General features: G+C 36.5%; 1 protein-coding gene across 2 annotated transcripts in view; it reads right to left on the bottom strand.

The window, feature by feature from the left end:
- Positions 1 to 14,283, bottom strand: part of N4BP2L2 (NEDD4 binding protein 2 like 2) — a 63,889-nt gene extending 49,606 nt beyond the window's left edge. The window contains exons 1-5 of one of the 2 annotated variants that reach the window (XM_022574616.3): positions 14,103 to 14,283; positions 11,197 to 12,452; positions 5,205 to 5,329; positions 1,412 to 1,500; positions 950 to 1,026 (exon numbers count right to left, since the gene is read on the bottom strand). In XM_022574616.3, the coding sequence (XP_022430324.2) occupies positions 950 to 1,026; positions 1,412 to 1,500; positions 5,205 to 5,329; positions 11,197 to 12,452 (1,547 nt within the window). In that variant the 5' untranslated portion in view covers positions 14,103 to 14,283. The remainder of the gene's footprint in view (positions 1 to 949; positions 1,027 to 1,411; positions 1,501 to 5,204; positions 5,330 to 11,196; positions 12,453 to 14,102) is intronic. The other variant, XM_022574617.3, reaches the window with a different exon arrangement.
- Positions 14,284 to 16,855: the final 2,572 nt, after the last annotated feature.

The following is a 16,855-nucleotide window of genomic DNA, read 5'->3' as shown; positions in this document are numbered from 1 at the left end:
GTAAGGTATGTGAATTACATCTTAAAGTTGTTTCCAAAAGGGGGTTGTGTCCGAGTGAAAATGAAGAAAGAAAAACGAGTCAGTCAGGAAAACTAGGGGAAAGGGATGAAGGTAAAGACAAATGGAAGAGCAGGGTTGAATGTAATACAAGTCCACAATCTCTCACCACAGATCCTGAAATCTAAAATGCTCTAAAAATTCAGTTTTCTGTTGACTCATGTAGCAGCAAAGTCTAACCACACCTGTACTCATTTGGCAGCATGATCTACTCAGAATTAACATTAAACAATGTAGAATCTTTCCTTTCTACTTAGACTGACCATTCGTGATCTGCTGCAGAAATATTAAGATGTCTGATTATATACCATACTGCCCCAAACTCTGCTAGGAGTGTTACAATTAGGTATATGCACTATATACTTCCTTTCTAAAATTTAAAAAAAAAAAAAAAATCTGAATTCCAAAACACATTGATTCCCAGAATCTTGGGTATGGGATAATGGATCAGTAGCAGTAAAGATGGGAAAAGGGGAGAGATAAAAGCACCAGGTGAAAGGGTGATGGGATCTAAAATGGGAAGGAGATGAAGTTGGAAAGGCAATGCAGAGAAGTGGCCTAGCTAAAAAGCAGAGGGAAAAGTCCTAACTTTTCTCTCAGTTTTCCGGATCTCCATTAGCATTCAACAAATTGGGAAACAATGCGGAAATTCACGTAAGAAAAATAACAAACACACTTAACAAGGAATATTTAATGAAATTTAACAGTGCAAAGATCCTCAAACACCTTGCATTTAAGTCAATGTTCCTCTTAACAGAAAGTGAGTAGTAGTAGTCCCTATTCACAGGTACCAAAGATATAACAAGCAAAAGCTAGTAAAGAAATTGACCATGTAAAGGAGAAAAAAAAAGAAAAAAAAGATAAGGGATTACAAATTTTTTGAGTGCCTTACTTTTCTAATTCTTCAGGATCAAATTTCCACCAAGTTTCAGGTTCATGAAACTCTACTCTGTATCCTTTTCCTATGGCCTACACAAAAGAAAGGAAGAAAACAAAAACCCAGGGAATACGTCTTAAAGTAAAAAGATGGCAGACAGATATAAATTTCACTTAGACAATACTTCTAAATTTGCTCAACCAAGAAAAGTTTTACTTTTAAAATAATACAGTTTATAAATATTTTAAGACCACTTAATGGACAAATTCCAATTACTATCCTCAAGTCCAGGCAAAACTAACAAGATAAACATATTGCTTAATAAGCACCATTCCCAATTTTTAAAAAAACTAAGCAAATGAACACACCTCTTCAGAGAACAAGGACAAGTGTTTTAGTAATAAAGATCAATGTAACCAAAATTTCAGAATATGAAAAAATTGATAATATAAAAACTTTCTCATATCTCATATTTACCATTTCCACATATGGTTTCATTTCCCAAGCTTGTGTATTAGTGTTGTCTATTATAACTGGAGATCTCCCCTGACTGATAGCTTGTTTTGCTGAAATAAAAAATAAATTTAAAAAACAAAAGCAAAAAACAGAACTATTAGATAAAAATACACAAAATAAAATTTAAACATTCATTATTTCCTACATCCCTGTACTTAAAACCAAAACCGTGTAATCTTTTGAGTTAGAGCCATGAAAATAAAAGCACTCTTCTATATTAAATGGAATTAAGAGACATAAACACATGCAATGTATATTCTCCAGACCAGATGCTGGTTTTGACAAACTAGCTGTAAAGGACATTTTGGGGTAAATATTTTGTTGAACTTAACAGCTAATAAAGACTTCAGTCTAGAGCTTTCATTTACAGAAAATGTAGGAACAAGTTACATTTGAATATGGTCTGAGTATGAAAAGAGGAAAACATTTATTGACATGGGAAGATGGAGACTGTTAAAAGAAAATGGCAATTTATAAGATAACATGTAAGTCTGATCTTATTTTGGTCAAAATATAAAGATGTGCGAAGAGTTACTAAGACACTAAAAGTTGTCTTCTGTAGGTGGTGGGAATATATGCATTTTATGCTTATCTTTATTTTTCAATGTTCTATAATTACAAATAATGCTTTTGAAGTAAGACTGACTTAAGCTTAAAAAAAAAAAAAGTGCTATGGATTTGTCATTACTTAAATACCAAGTACCTAAATACCACAGTTCAACTGACTGGATATTTCTTAGGACTATGATTCCGAAATTGGGAGTTGAGCTACAATGGAACTGTTCCAAACCATATCTCCCTCTCCCTATGCCATCTCTTCCCACATAAGGTGAGAATTAGTGTCACAGTGAGCCACTCATAATGACAGGAATGTGTGTACCTCTTAAGTGTAAACAGGCAAGATAATTAAGAACCCACTATAAAATTTAAAAGGCTGAGGCAAAATGCAATGATATGTAAGTTTTGCTGGGATTTAGAATTCAAACCACTAAGTTCTACACAATGAAAACACTTACATAGATGTCGAAGGGCAGACAAAATTCTAAAGGTTAGTTAAGAAGTAATGACTATGGTGGAATATCTATTTCGGAGATGTCTCTAAATACCACATTTAGAATCTAAGTCATAAATAGGATAACAAGATGCTATCAACTCCCACTGCTCCATCCCCAAACAAAGATCAAAACTTTTATTTTTAAAAAAAGTATTAATTTTCCTAATCTCTGACAGGCTTACACCTCCAAGGAGTTATGTTCTACAAGAGGAGCTTATCTACAAGAGGAGCTTATTAACCAAATAAATCTCTGATTTGCAGGAATGGGGAGATTATTCTCTTTCCATGAATAATCAACACCCAATACCACATTCCAGTGCACTCCAGGAGAATAGAGCACCTAAGTAAACAATGTTTGACTACTCAAATAAAGAGAGTCATTTTCTTAAACAAATTAACCACCATACTCTAAGAAAGAGAAAAATGACACCTTGGAGATATTTTTAACTTATAAGCAGTTAAAGATCAATTTAGATTCTTCTAATAAACATGAGTCAGATACATATTCCCTGAATAATGCCCGGCACTTAAAAGTATTCAATAAATATTTGTAGAAAAGAGAAATTTTGCCCTAAATTAAATGTAATGCTCATAATTTTCAAAATATCTAATGACTGCTAGTTATCATTGCTTTGAAAAAGGTTAAAAATTACCTTGAAAAAGCCCCTATTTATTATACTAATAAAACCAGTAGTTTATCTACCCACCAATATGTTCAGCAAGTAGAATTCACATGGCACGAACATTTTAATGAAATATTCTAAACTAGTATTGCAAAAAGAAAAAAATGTTTCACAGAAACAAACTTCCCAGTTCACCAAAGGTATACTGGCTCATTCCACTTAATCACCTACTTCTACTCCCCTTAACTCTGGGCCAATAACTCCAAGCACTTTTTGGAACTGTAACATCATCATTATTGGATTTGGGCAGTAACGCTGCAGCATTTTAAAAAATCAAAAAGAATTAATATTTTAAAATATTATGCTACTCTGTTTAAATTTATGCTACTCTCTATTTGAAGAAATCCTAGAACCAATACTAGGAAATAATCTTATAATCAAACTTATCTGACATTTAAACTTTTAACTCAAAAGCATCCTCAATGAAATTCCTTACTCTGAAAATTGACAATTAAAAAAGAAAAGCATTTATCCTGTTTTTCCTGTATATACTGTACTTTAGGGTAACCTTAGTTGCTAGTTCTAGGCAAGAGGAAGTTCTTCATTACAGAAGAATTCTAGCTACTAAACACAGAAAGAATGAAAGTCCTAGAAAATCACCATTTTGCAAACTTTAATGAAATAACTGATTAAGGAAACAATTCATTGTTGAATAAAACAGGGATTAGGCTGTCCCTTTGAAGCTACTGATCTCACCATCACTAAAAATGGGACAACCATTTACTTACAAAAAAAAAAAAGGTTGAACCTAATAAATCCTACAAGTTAAATGATTACCACAAGGAAGCAAACCGACAACCATAGGCTATGGGACACTCTACAGAACCACCAACCAAGTTTCTGCAATAAGTTAATGGTAGGAGGGCAAAAAGAGGGAAAACTGCTATAGATTAACTTAATTAAAAGAATCATAAAGCCAAATGTACTACAAAGACCTTGTTTAGATCCTGATTAAAACAACTGTAAAGAAATATTTAAGACAACAGGGGAGATCTGATTACAGACTATATTACATGATGTCAAGAAATTGGGTTTTGTTTTGTTTTTTAGGTGTGATAATGGCACTGCAATTAAGTAAGAAGATTTACTTGAAATGTGTGAAGTATGATGTCTAGAATTTGCTTTAAAAAAATACTTCAGCAAATTAAAAAAGGAGGGTGGAGCGAAAGCAAAAGGGTTGAAACAAATATAGCAATATCTTGATAAGTGATAATAATTCTGAGTGATGCGTGTGTGGGCTTCAATATAATCTCTCTAGGTTTAAATAATGTTTCATCATCAATGCATTTTTAATTTCTTTTAAAAAAGAAATTATAGATTATAGCATAAGCATGTACTTACATAGTTCTAGATCAATAGTTTTCAATCCTGACTGCAACATTAGAATATATGGATAACTTTCAAAAAAATACCGATGTTTAGATGCACTCCAAATCAACTAAACCAGAATCTCTGAGGCTAAGACTCAGGCATAACTTTTTTTAAAAGATCCCCAAGTGATTCAAATGTGCAGCCAAGGTTAAGAAAGAACTACTATTCCAAAATGAAAATAAAGTGATCCATATACCTCTAAAAAATGTATTAAGTAAAGTGATATCAATGAAAAAAACTTTTAATATTCATGGGCATTAATATTAAGCCTTAGAAAACATTAGCATTACTCAAGGAAATAACTTTTGGGAATACGTAACAAAAGTATCAAGAGTTTTCTGAATTTTTTCATGAGGTATAAAATAAAGTCTATCAAAATATCCTATACCTCTATTGTACCAGTTTATATACACTATTTACAGTTAAAAAGATATTCTAACCACATTCTCTGATTTTCACAACCTCAATCAAGTAGGGCAAGTATAATTATCACTGCTTCTAATAGATGAAAAACTGGGTCTCAAAGCTCTTTCAATGGCTTGTCAAAGTCATCCAGCTGGTAAAAGTAAAAAGTTGAGAATAAAAATTCAGGTATTCTGACTCCTAGTCAAATATTCTATCCCGGGAGACTTGGCCCAAAACAAACCTCTGTTCTGATTCCAGTCATGGGCATCACCAAGTTGATTAACATTATACCTGTACCCATCTTGATGGTGGAAATAGTCATCAGTGCTGAACACAATGCCATCACGACTCTGACCAAGCAGAATTCTGTTAATAAAAGAAATCATAAAGGTGCCATTTACAATATAAAATCTATAACCGTCAGAAATAAGCCACAAAGGAAAAGTTATTAAATGAATTTCTGGCACATACTTATAAGTATACTGCAGATAGACTAGCACAGGGGCTGAACCTTAAAAAAGCTTTCAGATTTCAAACATCACTTCACACTTAAATCTACATAGTAATAGCCAGTAATAAAAATTTTTTAAAGTGGCTTTTGTATTGCAACTTTTAAAAACACTCTTCAATCCCAAAATGATGTCAACTATTATCCATGATTTAACTTTAGTGAATTTGTATTTGGTGTCTAAAATTGTCTAAATTTAGTGCAACAGGTAACCTAAAAAGACAAGTAAGCCTAAGCAAGCAATTTACCTGAGGAAAACTATATTTGACTGAAGACAGCTTTGATAAACTCATTCCTATGAAGCACAAACATCTATGACCTGAAAGTGGAACTTGAGGTTTAATGCTGTGAAACAACCTATGATCCTCCAGAGTAAAATCAAATTTAAAATTTTTAACAGATTAAATTAATAAGTGAAATTAATTAATAAATGCTAAAGAATACACTCTCAGAACAAGTCAGTGGTAATCAAGCTTTGTTCTCACAATATGATACCATCTTTAATTTCTAAGCACAGAGAGACTGACAAGTGTTCAGAGTGTTCCCATAACCAGTGACTCATGAAAGAGACTGGAGGTGTGCTGAGAAAAGGGAAAAGACAGTAAGAATAATTTAGGTCCAACAATAACAAAAATATTTTGTTATTTATCTCCCCTCCCTCAACCATTAGGCAATTGGATATCATTCTATTGGGGCTGGCCAAAAAGTTTGTTGGGGTTTTTCCATAAGATGTTGTAAGATGTTATGGAAAAAATCCAAACGAACTTTTTGGCCAGCCCAATATAATTTCTTTTTGAGAGGGGGAAGGGAGTAGAAGGTGGTAGAAGGGATGATACTGTCCTGGGATGATCCAAGAATACTTCCTAATAAAAGGTAATAGGAAGGATTTCAACTATTAAGATAACAAACATCTCTCCTTTCCTCAGGTTATAATAAAATCGTATATATTTTATAATAAAAATAAAAACACATATATAAAAGTTTAAAAATTTAATATATATTTTCACTCATAGAATTATAGTTAAAATTACTTCAAACAAACCAAATTAAAGTAAATGGTTTAAATTATTTGTTTGCTTGTTTGGGAGGCTGGAGTTGGATTTCTTTTTTAAGCAGCCACAATTTTCCCAAAATATACCATCTAACACATTTGGCATCTTATTTGCTTATAAGAGATAACCCAGAATATAAAAATGCCATAATATTAGTATTCCAAACCAAAGCTCAATCACCTGAAAAGATCTTGATTATCATCAACCATATGATACCTAGTTACACTCAACAATACCAGAAACCTGATACCATCTTTCCTAAATACCTTATGTTTCTTTTCTTTTTTCTCCTGTTCTATTACTTTTTTAGGTGATCTGTCAGATGTTAATAATAACATACTACAAGAGCACAGGAGCTTTTGTATCCAAGAAATGTTTAACCTCTTCCAAATAAAAAAAAAAAAGTGGGGAGGGAAGGGACAGTAAATCAATTTACATCATTAAACCAAGTCAACATCAAACATGAGTAAATCTCAATGAAGAATATCTTAAATATATAAATCATGATTAAAGCAAGTAATTTTAGCTTGGAGAATTTTTTTCCTCCCAGACTGCTCACACATCTTTTCAAAATTCCCTGAATTATCTCCAAAATACCTGTATCAATCTAGATATATCTGATGTCATACCACCCATTTGAACCAAAAATAAATTATTTAAGAATATTAGTATTTTCAAAATTCTTATAGTCAGATTCTATCAGAACCCTCACAAGTTAAGACAGGTACTAAAATGGATTCTCAGAACATCAAAATTTACAACTTTGAAAAATCAAGTGTCTAATAAAAAATTCAGATGTGGTCCCACTGGCCACTTGATTTGTATTTTTTCAAAATCGCTGTCTTTTTTGAGGACCTAGTATGTGCCAAGCATCTTATATATATATACATCTATGACTGCATCGAATTCTCACAACAACCTTGCCAATATGGTATTAAATCCAGAAAAGAAAATAATTTCAGAAATCAGGCCACCAGAATTACATAAATAGTGGTGGGAGAGCCAAAACCAATGGCTTACAAGATCCCTGCCTCCTGGAATTCACGCCCTTATATAATCCCCTCTCCTTGTGTGTGGGTTTGAATCAGCAACTAGCTTCCAACTAACAGGATACGGAATTTCCTTTCCAAGATTAGATTATGGGGGGGCAGGAAGTGGCTCATTTTCCCTCTTCACATTGTGAATGGGGAGAGGTCCAAGTAGCAAAGAACTGAAGGGACTCTCCAGCCTACAGACAGCAAGGAAATGAGGCCCTCAATCCAACAGCTCACAAGGAACTGAGTCTTGTCAACAAGACTTGTGAGAGGGCTTCCCTGGTGGCGCAGTGATTGAGAATCTGCCTGCCAATGCAGGGGACACGGGTTCGAGCCCTGGTCTGAGAAGGTCCCACATGCTGCGGAGCAACTAGGCCCATGAGCCACAATTACTGAGCCTGCGCGTCTGGAGCCTGTGCTCCGCAACAAGAGAGGCTGCGAGGCCGCGACAGTGAGAGGCCTGCGCACGGCGATGAAGAGTGGCCCCCGCTTGCCACAACTAGAGAAAGCCCTCGCACAGAAATGAAGACCCAACACAGCCAAAAATAAATAAATTATTAAACTCCTACCCCCAACATCTAAAAAAAAAAAAGACTTGTGAGAGATATTCCATGCAGATCCTCCCCAAGACAAGCTTTCAGTCCAAAACACAGCCCTAGCCAACATCTTGATCATAGCATTGTTAGAGACCTTGAACCAGAGGCACCCAGATTCCTGTCCTTCAGAAACTGTGAGACAATAAATGTCTGTTGCTTTAACAACTCAGCTTTAGGGTAATTTGTTACACAGCCATAGAAAACTAATGCACTCTGTGCTTATAACTTTCACTTAAGTAAGAACAAGTGAATCGTATTCTTTAAACCTCATTTTGAGAACCCTATTCCCCCAAATGGTCTACTACAGTTAATTTTCATATTTTATTTTTTTTAATTTCTAAGAACCATATACATTTTTGTAATATATCATGTACATTTAAAAATAGAAGTGATTGGCTTCCCTGGTGGTGCAGTGGTTAAGAATCTGCCTGCCAATGCAGGAGACACGGGTTCAAGCCCTGGTCTGGGAATATCCCACATGCCACTGAGCAGCTAAGCCTGTGCACCACAACTACTGAGCCTGTGCTCTAGAGCCCGCAAGCCAGAACTACTGAGCCTGCATGCCACAACTACTGAAGCCCGCGTGCCTAGAGCCCATGCTCTGCAACCAGAGAAGCCACGACAATGAGAAGCCCGCACACCGCAACGAAGAGTAGCCCCCACTCGCCGCCAACTAGAGAAAAGCCCACGTGCAACAAAGCCCCAAAGCAGCCAAAAATAAATAAATTAAAGGAAAAAAAAAGAAGTGATTTTCCCAAATAATTCTGAGTAAAACTGACACTTCATGAACCCTTTACCTCCTGACGTACTGAGTGGCCTTGCATACCACCCTGGTCCAGCTATCAATAAATAAAAAAATAATGCTGTCTTGTGTAGCTTATGCTACATGCAAAGAGTGGTAAAGGCAAATCCTACATGAGTTCAGAAGGAGGATAACTGAGGGGTGAGATGAGAAACCAAAACATCAAAAGTGGAGGCATTTAAGAGAACCTCTGAATAAGTAGAATCCTGAGAACAATGAACGGACAAGTATCACGTCTCCTGCAATGGACCGCAGGGTACTAGTCCAAGCGCAGAAGGATATGAAGATAGGTAAGGACTAAATTAAGGAAGAAAGGGACTTAAATACTATCCCAGAATTTGAAATTTATCTAACCCCCTATAACTCATTATCACATAGCAATACTAAACAACGTTATCTTTTAACGCCCCAAATCAGTTCAACTCTGATTCTCCCAATCTTTATTCCTTTTTTCAAAGCTCATTTGGAAAGCTAAATCCTACATGAAACCATTCCTAACTAGAGAATATGTGGCTTTATAACCAATCCCAAACAACCATTTCTACTTCATTCAAAAAAAGTACTGACCTAAAGAGAGACTCCTGCTTCTTTAACCAAGCTACTCAAAGTCAGGAGTCAGATATACGGCTACACATGTGATAGATATTAAACTGAAGGATTAGATAAGAAACACACTACCATTTACATCCCCAGTTTGATCTCTTAGCAGTTTTTGTAACTTCTCCCAAGTCCTTTAACCTGAACTCATTCTTTTTATTAGCCTGTACTCCTTCTAAAAAATGAAAAGACTATAATTCATCTCACAACACTGTTACATATGGAAGTACTAAGTTGTAAATGATAACATAAATGGTAGTTGCGACTACAACTTCCATTCTTATTAAACCTAATTCCTCAAATAAAGATACATATTATATATAATCACCTCTGTCATTTCGCACTACAATTATGTCTCCTTAAAATTTTACTGAACTACCACCACACTTTATTCACTTTTAGTTTCAACATACTCCAATATGTTGTTCCAAACCTAATCATTCTTTCTTACATTTATTCTGTACCAGAAGCCCTTGCTAGGAGATCTCTTCATCCAATTTCCAAATTTCAACTTTTCTTTTCTCTGATATTATATTCTAAATCTAGAAGAATGCCCATGCTTGTAAGACAACTTCACTCTTAATTTCTATTCTTTCTAAAGAAGCACTGAAATTTTCTCTACAAAATCTTCACTGCAAAGGAATCAAAATACATAGACTTAAATTCAAATTCATTTACAAAATCACAGCTTACAATCTAGCTTGAAATGTCTGCATCATAATTTAATCTTTCTCCGATTTCCTGCTTCTGAAGAAGTTTTGTTTAGGTGATTCAGAGTGTCTTACAAATAAATATAAAACATTTACAAAATGGTTCCTTGGACTTTGTTTTCTTTTTCCTTTGACTTTTTTATCCTCACCCAAAGACATCAAATAAATTTCCTTTTTCTCCTTATCTAGCATAAATCTTGAATCATCCTACATAAACTACAAAGAATTTGTATTGTTTTTCTTTGTGCTATTTTTCACAACTGCACAAATGTACTGGAATGCATCAATATTCTGTTTTTAAAATGTAAACAAAAACAGGAATTTTAAACATTTCGGCACATGATAAAACATCATCAGTTCTAATTCCATTAATTCAGATATTGCTCATTTCAAACTCCTTAAAGAAATCAAAAAAAGGTTCTCTTTGTCAATAATGGTATGAACACAGCACAGTTCTTAAAACACACTCAAAATTCCCTTCCTTGGGTTATCTCATTTGCTTCTCACAATAATTCCAGAAAAATAAGTATTACTCATTATATTAACAGCGAAACTTGTCCAAGGTCACAAAGTGAAATAACTGAGTCAAAGCCCAAGTCTTCAACCCATGAATTCAACTCCTCCTGAATAGCTGACTAAAAAGGGAAGGCCAGCACAGTTCTCAAATAGCATTTGCTTTCGTCACCGTCCTTTTACATGGTGAATCTATATTTAAAGCCCTTAGCAGAATCTTAACATAAATATATATGCCAATTCTCCTTTCCTCTATCAGAAAACATCTTTTAAAATATTTACCATCAGATGCCATTTTCAAGTATAACAAATTAAAGATTTTTTTACTAGAAACATAAAAGCATTTGCCACTGATTACAACTATCATTTATGATTTTTAAGTAATAAATTACCAAGTATTCACTTGGTATCCTTTACTTACCGAGACAATGTTGTTTTCCCAGAACCAGGCAAACCTCTTAAAAGAATAAGTAACTTCTGCAATTTATTTAACTTTTCCTCTTGAAAATGCTGGTTCATAAACCTGTCAGTTCGATTATGCTTGTCCACAGAAGGAGCTTTCCAGCATCCTTCACTGGTTTCACAGAAACCATTATTCGCATATTCATCTTGCACAGTGTAGCCATTTCTAGAGGGATGGTCACTACTGGTAATGTCACTACAGTCAGTATATCCATTGTTCTGATCAAAAGTCAAACAATTCCAGTTAACATGACAACTATTTACATAATATCCATTTTGCATCTGAAAGCCATCTTGGGCATGGAAAATATTTGGTGATGGATTTGGTGGAACGTTGAATCCTTGAATATTTAAGTGATAGTTAAAACTGGAAAGATGAGGGTCTTGTGGTACTATAAAAGAATGCACTGATTGCCACTCAGGCCTGAAGGAAGCAAATGAACTGTCACAAAAGGTAGGTATTACTTGTCGATTATAAGGATATTTACCTGGCTCATTCCCCACACACTGCTGATAACCCCAATATGACTGAAGGGCACTGGTAAGATCTCTTTTCTTTTCTTCTTCAGATTTTAACAGATTATTATGGCCCTGATAATATGGAATGAATTGTTCCTCAGAGGGTTCACGTTCCTTACAACTGCTTTCTGAATCACCTTTTTCATTTTCAAGCTCTTCAATTTCTTTGTAAAACTGGAATAATTCATTGTCAATCTCTGATTTTTTATAATTAAATTTCTGTTTCTCTTTTCGTTCTCCTTTCCCATCTATACCACTGATAGTGTCTGCTCGATTCCTCCTTTCATTACATTTCTTTTTCTCAGGGGGTTTGTAAATGGGTCCTATAAATGCTTTACTTGTGCTATATATCTCATCATCTGTGGATACCAATGGAAGACGTGTATCCTGTAAAGCTTGTGAATCAACAGAATTAATAACATCTCGTCTATTACCAAGCATCTCATCATGCACAGGTTTCAGCAAACTTCTAGTTTTGGTTTTGTCCTCCTGAGGATAACTACGTCCTCTGACATCAGTGATGGTCACAGGGACCCAATCATTTCCAGTTTTCTTTTGCTTTCTGTGAAAATTAGCATTACCATGATGGGGGAAAACATATGCCTCTTCAGTAGACTTCAATTTCTTATAGCGTGGTTCATTTATTAGTTCTTCCCCATGTCCCATGGATTTAGCTTCAATTTCACCATAAGGCATCTGAGGAGCAAATAAATCATAGAATTAACAGCTAATATTAAAAAAAATCTAAACAAAAGTTTCCTCAGAAACAACAGGAAGTAAACTTAATTTGATTTAAGCATTTAATAACATTTTCCCAAAATGCAAAAATTATAAAATTGTAACTTTATAGCCACTTACTATTGGTATGACATTATGATTTAAAGGAGGGGTCTCATTGAAGGTAAACAAACATCCTTTTTTAAAAAAAGATGTATCTCATCTTTAAATCTAAATGATGTATTTCTGAATTTAGAGGATGTAAGCAAGAATTTAAGCAAGCTCGGAAAGCTGAATCACTAATATATATTTTGATGATACAGACATACAGCTGTGTATTTAAAAGGGAGAGTAAAGACTTCCCTGGTGGCGCAGTGGTTAAGAATCCACCTGCCAATGCAGGGGACACGGGTTCGAACCCTGGTCCGGGAAGATCCCACATGCCGCTGAGCAACGAAGCCCCTGCGCCATAAGCCCCTGCGCCACAACTACTAAAGCCCGTGCGCCTAGAGCCCGTGCTCCGCAACAAGAGAAGCCACCGCAATGAGAAGCCCGCGCACCGCAACGAAGAGTAGCCCCCACTCGCCACAACTAGAGAAAGCCCTAGCGCAGCAACAAAGACCCAACGCAGCCAAACATAAATAATTTATAATAAAAAATAAATTCAAAAAATAAAAGAGAGAGTAAGTCTGCCAACCAAAGTGACACATATCCAAACTGGTTGTGATAAATTGCATCATAAACGTCTTCCTGTTTAAAATCACTAGGTCCTTAGCAAACCTCAGACAACCACATCTCATTAGCAATCAAATGTCAAATTAACTTCAATGTCAGTCTTTACGGGCCCTACTCTTACGAGTAGTGTAAAAGCGGTTTCCAAGTGGGCGTATTACGTTAATTTTAAAGAAAAAAATAACTTCAGTTGTACTGCGAATGACGGAAATATGTCATATTATGTTTAAAAACTAAATCTGGCAACTTCCCAAACCAAAGCCCTCATCTTTTCCAGATGGTTTGTCTATCTCGACGATAAATTCTGCTTCCCTTGAAATTTATGGGGGGACCCTCAAGAGTACAATTCAAAAGCCTGTTAGTCGATACTTCATTCCGCACGCTCTCTGGTCTCCCCTTCTCGAACACGAGAGCAAAAGGAAAGGGCAAAGCGACGAACCAGAATGACACAGGTAGGCCCTAGAGAGGCTGAAAGAAGATACACCTGTAGAGAACGCCGTCCTCCCGGAAACAGCCCCTTCGCAGGCCGCTTCTCACCTTCTCATTTCCTCATTAGAAACGGCAGAAAAGTCCCAAGGAAGAGAAAGGAGGTTGCATTAAGAGAGAGAGGCCTATACACGACCTGAACCCTAAGGCCTCCTGATCTCCAAAGAGGGTAGCCCGGGCAAAAGCGCGTCACCCAATTTCTCTATCTCAACGGAGACACGTTCAGGTTCTGTCTAGGAATTCCAAAGAGCTCCGAGGCCGAAAGGTTTACTCCCGGCTTCTACGTTTACGGCTAAACGAAAAGGTTCAGGCAAGCGCAGGGGAGAACCCAAGTCGCTAATGGAAGAAGGAAGAAACCGGAAAACGTCAACACCACAATCCCACCTCGCCGAAAATGGGATGTCTACTCACCTTATAACACAGTTCTGCATTGACCTTTACCTCTCAATAAAGAAGGTGAAAGGAGCACGGAGACACGGCCCAAAGCAGAGACCGGGAGGGACTAAAAGCCCGAGCCTCAGGAGCGGAGCTACAAGCCTGCCCTCCGTACGCAAGATGGCGGCCACCTCACGGTTGCCCCGGCAGGAATTACGGATTCTCGCCAGGCATTGTGGGAATTGAAGTCCGGCGTTCACACCCGGCCTGGAAACTTCAGCCTCTCCCAGAATCCATTGCTTGACACAAGCGCTAAGGACCACGAACGTAGACCGGAACTAGTTCTTAGATTGGCGCCGGGAGGTTGTTTAGAAATAGCAACTTCGGCTAAGAAAGGTGGCGACCTGCTCTTTAGGGCCACCCCTGAAGGAAGAGAGACTGTGAGTGCCTGGCTCCGCAAATAGAGACATAAGCTGCTCTCAGTGCATGTTTTAAAGTATTTTTAAAGGGCATTTAACATTTGGTCTCGTCAACTAGGGTTGCCGACGTTTCTATGAAATGCCAGTCAGTAATTGCAGGCTCAGGTTTTTCTATCGAAGAAGAGAATCGCTGCAGCAGAGCCTTGATAACAGAGAAGAGTACTTATGAGAAAAATCACTTCTTGACACAGCTGTCTTTTGTTTTGTTTAAGGAAGTAAAGACCGTTTACTGAGCTTTCCCATTAAAAAGGTCGATTTGTGAAAAGCTCTTCTATAGAACAGCGATTGGTAAAAATAAGTGCTTTGTAAGTGTTTGTTAAATGACAAATAACTATAAACCGAACAACTGGCAATCCTCAGTTGAGGGTCCCTTCCCTCTTCCCACCACCTTCCCACTCTCTCTAGACCCGCTCCTTCACATGCGTTCTTTCCTGTCCCTGAAAGGGAAACTGCTAATCTCTTCATATGTATTTAAATAAACCCGTTGCGATAGCGTTTTAATTTATAAGTATAATAGTTAAAACCACAGTCAGGAATATTTACATTTGATTACTTAACAGCCTTACGACCAAGAGGGCTCACCAAAAGCAATCCACCCCCTTACAGTGAAAGACTCGTCCTCAAATACAATTTCTCTCATCGACCTTTATTTGATCTTTCCTTGTGATTAGATTCAAATTATGCATCATCGGTGGAAACCACATAAGTGAAATTGTGTCCTTCCTCAGGATATTACATCCGGAGGCACAGGATGTCTGTCTGTCCATTATAAGGTGATATTGATTTTTATCACCGGATCAAGGTGTTGTCCAGTTTCTCTGCTGTTTGTTTTCCCCCTTGCAACTCATAAGCAATCTGTTAAAAGATACCTTGAGGCCAAGCTGTCTTGTTCCCAATCAAACTCTAAGGTTTTGCCTCCATTGATGATCCTTACTGCAATTGATCTTTGCAATGATAGTTACAAAATGTTGATTTTTTTCCCCCTAGCTCCTTCAAGCCCTCCCCATTTATTAGTCCTGATGCTACTCTAAAGTAAAGCCCTCCTTACTTATTTACTATCAGTATGAATTTATGAATTCTTTTTTGTTCAAGGCATTATAATCCATTGCTGTTCTTATTTATTTGTTTGTTTATTAATAGACTATTTTAAACACAGTTTTAGGTTCAGAGAAAAATTGAGTAGATAGTACAGAGTTCCCATGTATCCCCCTCACCCCACATACAGTTTCCCCTATTATTAACCTCTTACAGTATTATGGTACATTGTTACAATTAATGAACCAATATTGATGCAGTAATATTATGTACAGTCCATAGTTTTTCAGATTTCCTTACTTTTTACCTAATGTCCTTTCTGTTCCAGGATTCCATCCAGGATACAATATTATATGGAGTTGTCATTTCTCCTTAGGCTCCTCTTGGCTGTGATAGTTCCTCAGACTCTACTTGGTTTTGATGACTTTGGCAATTTTGAGGAAAACTGGTCAGGTACCATGTGGGATGCTCTTCTGTTGGAATTTATATATGCTTTTCTCATGATTAGACTGGGGTTATGGGGTTTTGAGGGGAAGACCGCAGAGGTAAAATGTCATTTTCATCACATTGTAACAAGTGTACATACTACCAACATAATTTATGATTGTTTATGTTGCACTTGATCATTAAAGTCGTGTTTATCAGGTTTTTCCACTGTAAAGTTACTCTTCCCCCCCGCCCCCCTTCCATTCTGTACTCCTTGGAAGGAAGTCGCTGTGCCCAGCACACATTTCTGTAGTGCTCTCCCTTCATTAGGGTATTTACATAATTTGTTTGGAATTCTTCTGCATGGGAGATTTGCCTCTTCTCTCCCACCCTTATTTATTTTGATGCTCAAATTATCTGAGATTTGGCTAGCTTCAGGTTGGCTCCTTTTGACCTACACATTGAACACTCCCTTATCATGTGGCACAACAAGATTTTCCAGGCTTGTCCTGTACATTCATTACTCCTACCCTAGAATCAACAATTTCTCCAAAAGTCTTGGTATCTTTTGTTTTTTTCTTGGAGAATGGTATTTAGAAGCTAAGACCTTGGCACTAAGAGTGCTTATTGATAGTGGGGTATTATTGCTTTCAGGTCATCTCAGTAGACAGAGGTGAGGGAGAGGGGAATAGATTTTTTTTTTCATTTAAGAAATCATGAATGTTGATACTTACAATTCCAATCGAATTCCACAGTGTTCTTTGTTGCCTTCCCCATTTCATATTTGTGTCTGCCTTCTTCAATAGTGAGAACCTTGTTTCCTCACAGCACATTTACTTATTTGCCTAA

The sequence above is a fragment of the Delphinapterus leucas genome, chromosome 18 (genome assembly GCF_059928025.1).
Source record: "Delphinapterus leucas isolate spDelLeu-1000000601 "Yukka" chromosome 18, BTC_Dleu_Yukka2, whole genome shotgun sequence".
NCBI classification, from domain to species: domain Eukaryota; kingdom Metazoa; phylum Chordata; class Mammalia; order Artiodactyla; family Monodontidae; genus Delphinapterus; species Delphinapterus leucas.
The sequence above is the reverse complement of the archived record's forward strand: the minus strand, read 5'-3'. Positions and strand labels throughout refer to the sequence as shown.